At 38.8% G+C, this 14600-nt stretch overlaps 1 protein-coding gene across 1 annotated transcript in view; it reads right to left on the bottom strand.

Annotated features, from left to right (window-relative positions):
• Positions 1–14600, bottom strand: part of slc44a3.L (solute carrier family 44 member 3 L homeolog) — a 46306-nt gene that overhangs the window by 29375 nt on the left and 2331 nt on the right. Inside the window, exon 2 of the mRNA XM_018258536.2 lies at positions 868–969. Within this exon, the coding sequence (XP_018114025.1) occupies positions 868–969 (102 nt within the window). The remainder of the gene's footprint in view (positions 1–867; positions 970–14600) is intronic.

Raw genomic sequence — 14600 nt, 5'->3', positions numbered from 1 at the left:
TATGGTGAGTAAGGTCTACTATATGAAAAGCAGAGTACAAGAAAAGAGAAGAATGTTCAGTTTTATGGTCCAGAGAGGCAGTTATTGGGGATTACATTGGGCAAATTGTCCCTAGTACATGGCAACCAATATGATTTTTTTGCTATGGGTTACTCCTTAAAACACAGTTACTCCTTTAAACACATCAGTTGTATGTATGTATGTATGTATATTTTTATTTGTAAAGCGCTCCTGGAGGGCAAAGCACTATACAACAGAAAGTGTCAGAGTTGTACAGAAAGTAGAGTCAGTACAAGCAGTAATCATTATTGACACAAAACTAGGTCAAGCAGCCTGGTTTATACAGTAAAAAAAAACAAAAAACATCTGTTATATTTAAGCAGCCATAGGACAAAGCAAAGTAATCCCGTTTTTTGTTTTTTTTTGGAGCATTTAAACTAAGATGTGCTGTTTTTACACAGAAACATGTTTTTTTTAATTTGCCAAGAAATCATAGCGATTTCTTAAAAAAAATCGAAATTTTCATTGAAATGAAATTAGCACAAGCAAAAGATGCCTGCATGTTACAGGGTTAAGGGGATACAGAGCTTTATGTTAAATTTTACACAAGTATGTTGAATTTACATTTCCTAGCTATTTCTCATCATTAAGTGAAATGTGAACTACTTGACAACAATCTGTCATGAAAGCCAGTAGTTCATTGGCCAGCAATGTTATAGTCTGCTCACACTAAATTCATGTTCAGTTAGAATTTAATGAAACATTGCTTAACAATGTATCGTGTTGTTTTAAACTTTTATATTCAGTTTGGTACAGAATAATACAAAAAGTAAAACATGGATTTTAAACTATAAACATGATACTTACCAAACCAGACCAGAAAACAAAAAATAGAACCAACCATGGGATATCTGTACATTTCCGATAAATCAAAGGCCTCCATTGTCTCTGTCTGGAAACTTCAGACACCTGAAAGAAGGATTTTCCATTTTTAGTCATTTTATATAAACTTTTACCATTGCATTGTTATCTAAAGTGGAAAAAATATGTTGTCTGATTTCAGTTTGAGTATTTCAGTACTGAGAAAAGTCTAGGTTTCCTATATAATATAACATTTACCAGGCCACATATTCTTATGCCTCATTTGAGCTTAAAGGACAAGGAAAGTTAAACTAAAGAAGTAGCTAAAAATATTGTACATTATGTTTTGTTCTTCTGTACCAGCCCAAGGCAACCACAGCCCTTTAGCAGTTAAGATCTGTGTCTCCAAAGATGCCCCAGTAGCTCTCCATCTTCTTCTACATAGAATAGAAATGTCACAATATAAAGCTGATTAGTAATTAATACAGATAATTACTACATGGCAGTACAGAAACCAGTGCAATTAGCATCAGAATTTAATAATCAACCCTGTAGCATCATCTTTTTCTGCTGGATAATTAGTGACGACCCCTAAGCTTAGATTCTCAACAGCTGCTCAGAGCCCACTGAGCATGTGAGTGTCACAGACACTTTTCAAGATGGTGACCCCCTGTGACTAGGGTTGCCACCTTTTCTGGAAAAAAATACCGGCCTTCCTTTATATTTATCTATTTTCCTAATTAATAACATTGGGATCAACCATCATTTTTAACGGCCAGGCCAGTAAAATGCCGGCCAGGTGACAACCCTACCTGTGACAAGTTTGAAGTCATGGATCATTGCTGCTATTGAGATGCTGAAACTTTAGGCTGGTGCAATAAGTGCAGTATATAAAGCATGTCATTTTTAGCCCTATTCATTTTTAGGGTTTAGTTCTCCTTTAAGGTTAATGGCACACCAGGCTGTTTCTTTGTCTGTGTAGAAACATCCTAATCTGCTCCCATAATCTCTTTGCTGTAAATCCACTAAAAGACACAGAATTAGCCTGTATGCACACGCACACACAAAGGGGATTTCAACACTAAAATCCATACTTTTGCATTTCTGCGCTAAAATACACTACGGGGCACATTTACAAAGCTCGAGTGAAGGATTCGAATAAAAAAAACGTCGAATTTCGAAGTGTTTTTTGGCTACTTCGACCATCGAATGGGCTAGTTCGACCTTCGACTACTACTTCGACTTCGAATCGAACGATTCGAACTAAAAATCGTTCGACTATTCGACCATCGAAGTACTGTCTCTTTAAGAAAAACTTCGACCCCCTAGTTCGGCAGCTAAAAGCTACCGAACTCAATGTTAGCCTATGGGGAAGGTCCCCATAGGCTTGCCTATGTTTTTTTGATCGAAGGATATTCCTTCGATCGTTGGATTAAAATCCTTCGAATCGTTCGATTCGAAGGATTTAATCGTTCGATCGAACGAATAATCCTTCGAATCGAACGATCGAAGTATTAGTGCTAAATCGTTCGACTTCGATATTCGAAGTCGAACGATTTTACTTCGATGGTCGAATATCGAGGGTTAATTAACCCTCGATATTCGACCCTTAGTAAATGTGCCCCTACATGTGTATTCACACACAGTGTCGGACTGGCCCACCGGGATACCAGTATAACTCCCGGTGGGCCCAGGTGTCAATGGGCCATCATACTGCTAAACATTTAGCCTATTTCATGCCCATTCCCTATTTCTATGAGAACAAAGAGGCCAAATAGACAGAATAATAGATTATAGTATGTAAAGAAAAGATACTAGGAGAATAGAGGTTGAGTGAGGAGAGGAAGAATAATAGATTTTGACCAGTTCTGGTGCAGGCCAAGCAGTAATATATTTGAATTAAATATTGAGCCATGCAGCATGTAGGTTTTATAAGCAGAGTAAGGATGAAAAAAGCCATTTAAACATATAAAAACCACAAAGCCACATATAAAAACATGTTTTTTAAATTGGCCCCACCCATCGTCTGTCTATAAATGCTCTGTAAGCCTACAAATGTATTTTGTTTTACTTGTCTTTATATTTAGACCCTCTCCTATTCATAGTCCAGTCTTTTATTCAAACGGGAGAGCTGCTGAAAAAAGCTAAATAACTGAAAAAACACAAATAATAATCAATTGCAAATTGTCTCAGAATATCACTTTCTACATCATACTAAAAGTTAACTCAAAGGTTAACCCTTTAATCAGTGGTCCCAATGGTCCCGTTCCCTTGCAACAAATAAACAACAATGTTGCAAGACGGCTCATGAACTGGCCTCGAAAAGACCCCACTCCTGTTACAATGTTTTGAGTCAGACCCAGACAACAAAAAAAGACATACAAATAATGCTTATTGCTTTCAATTACTTGACATTCAGGATTGACTTCCTATTGGACAGCTCATCTTATATTGTTCTATGATCACATGTTGTGATTTATCAATGCACATTCCCTGGCACCTTATTTTATTAATAATTTAGTCTGTGCAAATGCATACATTTTCCAAAACACAGGTTTTTTGTTACAACTGTATGATACAATTGTCAAGTCAATTGTCATTCAGTTCAGTTTTGGGCTATAAATGAGCTGAAGAGAGTGCAGAGACTAAGTGCAACTAAACTGGTTAGAGGGATGGAAGACTTAAATTATGAGGGTAGACTGTCAAGGTTGGGGTTGTTTTCTCTGGTAAAAAGGCACTTGCGAGGGGACATGATTACACTTTACAAATACATTAGAGGACATTATAGACTAATGGCAGGGGACCTTTTTACCCATAAAGAGATCACCGTACCAGAGGCCACCCCTTCAGACTAGAAGAAAAGAACTTTCATTTGAAGCAACGTAGGAGGTTCTTCACAGTCAGGACAGTGAGGTTGTGGAATGCACTGCCGGGTGATGTTGTGATGGCTGATTCTGTTAATGCCTTTAAGAATGGCTTGGATGATTTATTGGACAGACATGATATCAAAGGCTACTGTGATACTAAACTCTATTGTTAGCATAGGTATGGGTATATAGAATTTATGTGATGGATGCTGGGTTTTCATTTGGAGGGGTTGAACTTGATGGACTTTGTCTTTTTTCAACCTGATTTAACTATGTAACTATGTAAGCCATTATACCACATCAAGTCACACCCCATATAGTTGTTTTAATTAATCTACCTCTGGTCACATTTTTCATAGGCTGACACCTCCCTGCATGGTTGCAATTCTTGGGAAAAGTGCATATAAACTTTATAATTTTGCTGGATTTAATGGTGCTTATTTAGGGCCATAGTGTGGTTACACAAGCAAAGTTGCCAATAGAAACCAATTAGAAATTAGTTTTTAACAGTCTACTACACTTTGGAAAGTGAAAGTAAAAGACCTGATTGGTTGCTATTGGCAACTGCACTTGAGCAGTTATACAAAGCTGTAATTTACCTATACAAAAAGCCTGTGTCTGCTTTGTTGCATACGTGCATGTTGCAAGGTACAAGGTGCATGGATTCAAGGGATCCTTGGGATTAACCTCTGCCTTTGAGGAGGTTTCAATTCACAATGAGGAAATTAAAAAACTTGTACAAAACTTAGTGCTGGTAATATGCACGCATGCAAATTACATTGCACCCTACTTTTCTGGTGTCGCAATAACACTGGAATTCTGATAAATCCTGCACAGTGTGTAAAGAAAGCAGACTGCATATAAACTTTGCACAACACAGACTAAATCAAATAATGTCAGCATGTTCGATAGTCCTACAATGTATTCCATATTAAACAATATGTCAGAATGTTTCTTTAACGCAGAACACTTGGCAGTCTGTCGAGAGCAGATTAACAAATTGTTTGCTTGCCAAAACTAAATACATTTGAGCCAAAATGATGTTTGGCCTGTGCTGGTTCTGTCCTTGTTGACAGATTAGAAGCATACACAAAAAGATATGTGGCCTCCCTGTAACACCAATATTTATTTGCAGCACACATAATAAAAATGATGTAGCTGGTCTATATGGTTTATCTGTAAATATATACATTATTTGTTCCCATTTGCAAATTCCTTGCTGCACTCACATTTAGAAACTTTTAGAACTGGCTTTATTCCTAAGAAATAATTGACATATTTGTATAACAGTGGGTTGCTGGCTCTGCAAAGGGTCCCATTTGAATACTTTAGCTTGACTTGTGTAGAGATGTATATTCCCTCTAATTTTCTAATGTACTATGTGTTTGCATTGCCAGGGCCATTGATAGCTCTGCTCCTTTTCCTTCTGCTGTGTAAATAAATCTCTGCTATGTACCGACCAATAATAAATATCTTAAGTAACCCTTGTGCTCAGTTATACAAAAATCAGTCCACTAATATCTCCCAAACGTCAACATTTGACTAGCAAGAGACTGTGGAATCTTTTCTCTCATTAGTCATCCGCATCAGAGGTTGACATGTCTTTTATAAAACTGAAAGTCTCTCTACTGCACTTTCAACTGAATGTACCAGGTTTACTCTACTTTAAAAAAAAAAAACAGCTATTAATTTAAAGGGTTGGTTCACCTTTAAGTTAAAGGGGTTGTTCGCCTTGGGGTTAACTTTTAATATGATGTAGAGAGTGATATTCTGAGACAATTCGCAATTCGTTCTCATTTTTTATTATTTGTGGTTTTTGAGTTATTTAGCTTTTTATTCAGCAGCTCTCCAGTTTGCAGTTTTAGCAATCTGGTCGCTAGGGTCCAAATAAACATAGCAACTATGCATTGATTTGAATAAGAGACTAGAATAATAATAAGAGGGCTTTATCAGAAAGGTGAGCAATAAAAAGTAGCAATAACAATACATAGGTAGCCTTATAGAGCATTTGTTTTTAGATGGAGTCAGTGACCCCCATTTGAAAAGCTGCAAAGAGTCAGCAGAAAAAGGCAAATAATTAAAAAGCTATACAAAATAAATAATTAAGACCAAAAGAAAAGTAGCTAACAATGGGCTATTCTATAACTAAAAGGTAACATAAAGGTGAACCACACCTTTAACTTTTAGTTATAGAATGGCCAATTCTTAGCAACTTTTCAATAGGTCCTGATTTTTTATTTGTCATGGTTTTTAAGCTATATGCCTTCTTCTTCTAACTCTTTCCAGCTTTCAAACCAGGGTCGCTGATCCTAGCAGCTTAACCCTTTAAGTGCCAGCAGAATTTCACATTTTGGTTACACAAAATGCCAGCCGTTTTTGAAACATTTTGTTCTCTCTCACTTTAGGGGCATTTTCTGAGGGGAAACCTATAGTTTACCTAGGAAAACTATACATTGTTTTTTTCGGTAGAAACTGAGCTTTCTAAATCTGCCTGAGTTTTCATGTATTTCCACCTGTGCAAAAAAATTTATAGTGCTAAATACCAAAAAAAAATGAAAAATTACCATTTTTCATCGTATATCAATTTATACCAGAAAAATATTTCATTTTACGGATGAAAATCCAACTGATTTGGAAAGCCTTATGTCTCTCGAACGTGCCAATACCAGATATGTATAGTTTTAGGGAGATTTAGGACTTCTGTATCTCAAAAACTCCCGGCAGTATATTACCGAATTTTGAAAGCACTAAGGCAGAAAACGGCATGCTTTAGATTCCAAGGCAAAAACTCCTGAAACCGTAGGTTTACCCCAGAAAACCATACATTTTTGAAAAGTACACATTCTGCCGATTACAAAATGGGTAACTATGTCTCTCTACTCCCAACTACCAAACATAAAAGCTTGTCTGAACATAGCGGTTTTTCAAAAAAAAATTCAAAATTCTGAAAAATCATTTCAAAGGTTTTATTTTGCTGCTCCGCATATCCCAAATTATATTAGGTACCAAGAAAAAGCCCCTGAAATATGATTGCCAGGGGTCCACTGAACAGTTTGATACCCATTATGCATAGGTTTACCAAAGTATCTGGCATTTAGAGACACCAATATGAAGTTAGCACATCCAAATTGATCAGGACTTTACTTCAGCTACTGAGAAATCAACACATTGACTGCATTTTTTGTGGGGTAAAAACACAGAAATATATGTTTACCCCCCAAACCCATATATTTTTGGAAAGTACACATTCTACAGAATCTAAAATGGGTACCCATGCCTTTCTGCTCCAAACTACTGAGTCGCAAGGCTTTCCCACAATTGTCGGTTTTGGTGAAATATGTGAAAATTGCCTCAAACCTTCAACTTCTCAGCACCATATCACCCATGTATCGTTACGCACCAAGAAAAAGCACCCTAAATATGATTGCCAGGGTTCCTCCAAACAGTTTGGTGGCCATTGTTCATAGGTTTACCAAAGTATCTGGCATTTAGAGGCCCCAAAATGAAGTTAGCGCATACAAACAGTCCCGGGGTAACTTCAGCTAATGAAAAATCAACACATTGACTGCATTTTTGTGGGGTAAAAACACAGAAATATATGTTTACCCCCAAAACCCATATATTTTTGGAAAGTACACATTCTACCGAATCTAAAATGGGTACCCATGCCTTTCTGCTCCAAACTACTGAGTCGCAAGGCTTTCCCACAATTGTCGGTTTTGGTGAAATATCTGAAAATTGCCTCAAAGCTTCAACTTCTCAGCACCATATCACCCATGCATCGTTACGCACCAAGAAAAAGCACCCTAAATATGATTGCCAGGGTTCCTCCAAACAGTTTGGTGGCCATTGTTCATAGGTTTACCAAAGTATCTGGCATTTAGAGGCCCCAAAATGAAGTTAGCGCATACAAACAGTTCCGTGGGTAACTTCAGCTTATGAAAAATCAACACATTGACTGCATTTTTGTGGGGTAAAAACACAGAAATATATGTTTACCCCCCAAACCCATATATTTTTGGAAAGTACACATTCTACAGAATCTAAAATGGGTACCCATGCCTTATTGCTCCAAACTACTGAGTCGCAAGGCTTTCCCAAAGTTGTCGGTTTTGGTGAAATATCTGAAAATTGCCTCAATGCTTCAACTATCCAGCATCATATCGCCCATGTATCAATACGTATCACAAAAAAGCACCCAAATTGTGATTGCCAGGGGTCCTCCAAACAGTTTGGTGCCCACTGTGCATAGGTTTACCAAAGTATATGGCATTTAGAGGCCCCAAAATGAAGTTAGCACATACAAATTGTCCTGTGGGTAACTTCAGCTAATGAAAAATCAGCACATTGTCTGCATTTTTGTGGGGTAAAAACACAGAAATATATGTTTACCCCCCAAACCCATACATTTTTGGAAAGTACACATTCTACAGAATCTAAAATGGGTACCCATGCCTTTCTGCTCCAAACTACTGAGTCGCAAGGCTTTGCCAAATTTGGCGGTTTTGGTGAAATATCTGAAAATTGCCTCAAAGCTTCAACTTTCCAGCATCGTATTGTCCATGTATCATTACCAGCATAAAGCATCCTAAATATAAACATAGGGGTCTACTAAATAGTTTGATGCCCAATGTGCATAGATATACCAAACTATGTGGCGCACAGAGACCCCCAAATGACAATATGTATAGACATTTTCACGGCTGACGCGCTGGCTGCTGCAACATAACCACCCGGTGTGTGTATTATGCGACATTAGACCACCTAACAGTACAGAGACCCCAGAAAACCATATATTTTCAGAAAGTACACATTCTGACGAATCCAATATGGGTAAATAAGTGTTTCTACTACAAACTGCCAAACTGTAAAGCAATGCTGAACATAACGTTTTTTATCAAATTTCTGAAAATCGTCACAAAGCTTGAATTTTACCCCATTATATGCCCCACATTTCGTAACTTATCAGCATAAAACATCCTAAATATGAACGCCAGGGGTCTACTGAACACTTTGATGCCCAATATGCATAGATATACCAAACTATGTGGCGCACAGAGACCCCCAAATGACAATATGTATAGACATTTTCACGGCTGACGCGCTGGCTGCTGCAACATAACCACCCGGTGTGTGTATTATGCGACATTAGACCACCTAACAGTACAGAGACCCCAGAAAACCATATATTTTCAGAAAGTACACATTCTGACGAATCCAATATGGGTAAATAAGTGTTTCTACTACAAACTGCCAAACTGCAAAGCAATGCTGAACATAACGTTTTTTATCAAATTTCTGAAAATCGTCACAAAGCTTGAATTTTACCCCATTATATGCTCCACGTTTCGTAACGTATCAGCATAAAACATCCTAAATATGAACGCCAGGGGTTTACTGAACACTTTGATGCCCAATATGCATAGATATACCAAACTATGTGGCGCACAGAGACCCCCAAATGACAATAGTGTATATACATTTTCACGGCTGACGCGCTGGCTGCTGCAATATAAGCGCCTGGTGTGTGTATTATGCGACATTAGACCCCCCTAACAGTACAGAGACCCCAGAAAACCAGATATTTTCAGAAAGTACACATTCTGATGAATCCAATATGGGTAAATAAGTGTTTCTACTACAAACTGCCAAACTGCAAAGCAATGCTGAACATAACGGTTTTTATCAAATTTCTGAAAATCGTCACAAAGCTTGAATTTTACCCCATTATATGCTCCACGTTTCGTAACGTATCAGCATAAAACATCCTAAATATGAACGCCAGGGGTCTACTGAACACTTTGATGCCCAATATGCATAGATATACCAAACTATGTGGCGCACAGAGACCCCCAAATGACAATATGTATAGACATTTTCACGGCTGACGCGCTGGCTGCTGCAACATAACCACCCGGTGTGTGTATTATGCGACATTAGACCACCTAACAGTACAGAGACCCCAGAAAACCATATATTTTCAGAAAGTACACATTCTGACGAATCCAATATGGGTAAATAAGTGTTTCTACTACAAACTGCCAAACTGCAAAGCAATGCTGAACATAACGTTTTTTTATCAAATTTCTGAAAATCGTCACAAAGCTTGAATTTTACCCCATTATATGCCCCACATTTCGTAACGTATCAGCATAAAACATCCTAAATATGAACGCCAGGGGTCTACTGAACACTTTGATGCTCAATATGCATAGATATACCAAACTATGTGGCGCACAGAGACCCCCAAATGGATATATAGTAGATAAAATTTACAAGGCAAAACAAAATAAGGCAGTAAAGAGTGAAATGAAAAAAAATCCAATAAAACCACAAAAATCAATGTTTTTTTTCCAGAATAGTGTTATCGGCCGTCAGAATCACAGTTTGAATATTTTAGCTGGGCCAAACAGGTTATACGGCTAGAAACAAGTGAACATAACATATGCAGAGCTGAAAATGCAATAAAATGGCTAAAAATTCAATAAAATGGCTAAAAATGCACCAAAATACCCAAAATTGCAATATAATCACCGAAATAACATACAAAAGATATTGCACAGTACGGTTAGCGAATACGCTATTCGTAATGGCAATAAAACATTTTTTTCAGCCAAAAAAAGAGACGATGCGATAAGAAAAAAAAAAAAAAGCCACAATGCCATGTATGTGCGTGTGCGTGTGTACAAATGGTAAATTACATGTTATGTGCGCGTGTGCGTGTGCACATGTGTGTAAGTGCAGTGAGTGTAAGTGACCCCCCCAATCCCCAAAAATGTATGTGTAAGTGTGTGTAAGTGTGAATTTAAGTGTGTATTACTGTAATAAGTGTGTGTTGGTGTGTTTGTGTGTGTAATTGTTGCACTAACCTGAAAAAGTCGCTGAAGACTGTTGCACACGATGTGGAGGGGTCCCAGGAAGAAATCTGCGATGATCTGCGTGTTCCTGTGCTGTGGGGGCGGAGATCAACGGCGCAGTGCAGGCTGCAGCAGCAGGACACGTAAGTAACACGTGCCTGCTGCTGCTTTTGGGCCCCTGGGCGATCGCGCCCACTCGATCCCCTGCTCTGCTCGTTGCCTAGGGGCAGGGGATCGAAGCGGAACGGAGCGAGCGGCTCTAACAGCCGCTCCTCCGCTCCACAACCCGGAAGTGCTGCAGAACGTAGAATCTACGTTCTGTGGCATTTCAAGTTACTTTTCCACAGAACGTAGATTCTACGTTCTGTGGCACTTAAAGGGTTAAATCTATTCTGTGAGACTATAATGTTATTGTTATTGTAACTTTTTATTACTTATCTTTCTATTCAGGCCTCTCCTATTCATCTTCCAGTCTCTCATTCATGCCACTGCCTGGTTGCTAGGGCAATTTGGACATTAGCAATCAGATAGCTGCTGAAATTCCAAATTGGAGAGCTGACGAACAACAACAAATACTATAAAATGAAAAAAAATTGCAAATTGTTTAGAATAACTCTACACTATACTAACATTTAATTTTAAGATGAACAACCCCTTCAAACATGAGAAGCATAAAATATGAGATTCCACTTCAGCATATAAATGGTTAAATGGTTAAATGATTTTTACTTTACCTAAGGAGGCAATTTCACATGGAGCAAATTTCCAAACTTCATACCCTATCCTACTTCTCAAATGTTCTGTTTTTCGCGGGACAGTCCAGATTTTGACAGCTCAACCCGCAGTCCCGGATTGTTACTGAAATGCCCCAACTTTATCTCTTTGATCTCCTGCACTGAACAGCCAGAAAGAGATACAATTGTTTCTAAAATGTAATTAAATAAGAGGCTTTTGGCATAGAGCCCAGAATACTCGGCAGCTGCACTTAGATACATTTGTAACAATTTCAGATGAGCAAAGATACAATTGTAACTGTTTAAGATAAGCAGGAATCTTGGGGAAACTGTGACTTGCAAAGAGCAAATCACTTTCACTAGTAAAACTGTAAAAACACATAAACCCCAGAAATGTGTTCAAACTTTCCATAACCAGCCAAATTTTGTAAAATGGGTGTGGTATTTAGGGAGTATGACCATAAAATGGGTGTGGTCAAACAAAAATTGCAGATCTTTTTGTCCCTCTTTCTATTTTTCAAATGTTGGGAGGTATGCACCCTATTAAATACATATTAAAGGTGTTCTAAAGACAAAAAACTCATAATGATACATAAGTAAAAAGTGTTCATATTCCACATCTCCTGCAAAACCTACTGCCTTCTGCTCTGCATGCATCCCCACTAATTTTAAGTGACTGTCTCTGTTTCCAGACAGTGCTGGATACTAAAGGAATTATCCATAAGAGAAAACTTGCTAAAATAATTCAATTTTATATGATGTATCATTTCCTTGGTGAATTATTTTAGCAGGTTTTATCTGAACTTCAAAGACACTTTGCCTTGACAGCAACACAATCACATGATTACTGCTTTATTATTACTACAGATATTAGAGTTATCCAGACATATCCCAGCCCTATCAGCTTCCCACAACTAATGGAGGTATATGTCTGTGGAACATATAGATATGGGTGCTCATAACCAGGTTTTCTATGCAATGAGTAGCTTTAGCGTTCCCTGTCTGATAGCCTGGCTCTGAATGCTTGGAACAGAAACCTGCCTGGGGTCTATTTGGATGGACCTGCAATCCCCCATGCCCCCCACTGCCACCATAAAACTGGAAATTGCTTCATCCTAAACCCAGACATGATATCATGCAAGGGCTGGGGGCTGGCAGCAGGCAGACTTTAACTGGGGGTTCACTTCTAATGGTTGATGGCATACACAAACTATGTGATATAATTTTACTGTATGTAAAGATTACAATTTTTGAGTTTGGTGCCAGCAGACTATTTGTATAAACACTCAGACAAAGCTGATCCACAAGGTAATTTGTGCACAATTTGCTTTAAGGGATTCTGCATTTCCCCAGAATGCATCAGTTAATAGCGCTGCTCAAAAAGAATTCTGCACTGAAATCCATTTTTCAAAAGAGCAAACATGTTTTTCTTTTTTTTCAATTCAGTTTTGCTTTTATTGAAAAATATATGCACAAAGTATACACATAAAATCATAAACAACAATAAGAATAGGTAAAAGAATAAAAAAGAAAATAAATAATAATAAGGTAATAAGGTACAAGGTTACCGTGAAATCACCAATATTTACCGGCTAGAACCAGAGATAGCAAACATGTTTTTCTATATTTAATTATGAAATCTGACATGGGGCTAGACATGTTTTTAGTTTCTCAGCCATGTAACTTGTGCTCTGATAAACTTTAGCCACTCTTTACTCCTGTGCTGCAAGTTGGAGTGGTATCACTACCTCCCTTCCCCGTCCAGCAGCCCATCTGCAGAACAATGGGAAGGTAACAGAATAACAGCTCCCTGGTTGATATGAGAATAGCAGTCAAAAGTAAAAATCCAACTCTACAAGTAGGAAAAGCAATAGCTTAGCTGAAAGCAGTTCCATTGTAAAGTGCTAGCGCTTTCTGTGAGTACAAAATCAGGCACAATGACCTGAGGCGACTGCTTACACACCAATAAGTTTTGTATGGTAGAGTGAATTATTTGTAATGCAAACAGTGTAATTTAGAAATAAAAACTGCACAGTAAAAAATCATGACAGAATCCATTTTAGTAGTCCGCATGCACATGTGGGAGTATTTAAAGAGCACCTTACATTGTTTTGTATCTCTACAATAAAGGAAGAGTGCCTTTAAAAGTTAAGAATTGGCACTGGTTTTATTAAGCAATACCCCAAAAACATTAATAGCATCACCCACCTATCCATTCCACTTTATTCCATTTGCAGATGCTCAGGAGAGCCAATGGCATCCTTGTGGGATACCGGTCAGTCTTCTCACAGGATCAAGATGCCTGGCAGACCTGACTGGTGTATACAATAGAGTATATATATATATCTTATCTATGTGTACATGCTCCAACTAGCTTACTACATAGAGCTCCCTTTTTTTATTAAAAAACATAAAAAACAGCCTTCCTAAATTTCTCACTTTCTGATTAATAACATTGGCATCAAACAGCACTGTTACTAGCCAGGGGGCAACCCAATATCCATCTCCTACTGTGCTTCAAAATAATGAGAGTTAGGACTGCCCAACACCTGCACCTTACCTGCTAATCTAATCAAGATTCTAGGTTATAGATATCTAAATTATAAAATATCTAGATTACAAGAGGACTCAGTGCCAACAAAAGTCCACTGCTAAAGGACAAACTAGTTATGCAGCATTGTGATTTTGAAGGCTTACTGTTCATAATTAAAGGCATAATCTGGAGATATTATTTTTTTTACCCTTAAAGGAGAAGGAAACCCCCAGGGCGCTAAACCCCTCCCCCCCTCCCCTGTGCTGCCCCCCCTCCCTCCTCCCCCCTGGCCTACCTGTCCCCCTGGGGAAATGCCCCTAACTTTTTACTCACCCCTCTGCGCAGGTCCTGTCCACGGAGTACGCAGTCGCCATCTTCTCCCACGCGCGTCTTCTTCCTGCTCTGATCGGCGTTTTCTGGCGCATGCGCAGTAGGAACAGGTACCGGTACGGCTCTACTGCGCATGCGCCGAATGTCACGAAGTGAAATCGGAAAACTTCGTGACATTCGGCGCATGCGCAGTAGAGCCGTACCGGTACCTGTTCCTACTGCGCATGCGCCAGAAAACGCCGATCAGAGCAGGAAGAAGACGCGCGTGGGAGAAGATGGCGACTGCGTACTCCGTGGACAGGACCTGCGCAGAGGGGTGAGTAAAAAGTTAGGGGCATTTGCCCAGGGGACAGGTAGGCCAGGGGGGAGGAGGGAGGGGGGGCAGCACAGGGGAGGGGGGGAGGGGTTTAGCGCCCTG

The sequence above is a fragment of the Xenopus laevis genome, chromosome 4L, assembly GCF_017654675.1.
Source record: "Xenopus laevis strain J_2021 chromosome 4L, Xenopus_laevis_v10.1, whole genome shotgun sequence".
NCBI classification, from domain to species: domain Eukaryota; kingdom Metazoa; phylum Chordata; class Amphibia; order Anura; family Pipidae; genus Xenopus; species Xenopus laevis.
Note: the sequence above shows the minus strand (reverse complement) of the source record. Positions and strands in the feature narration are given on the sequence as shown.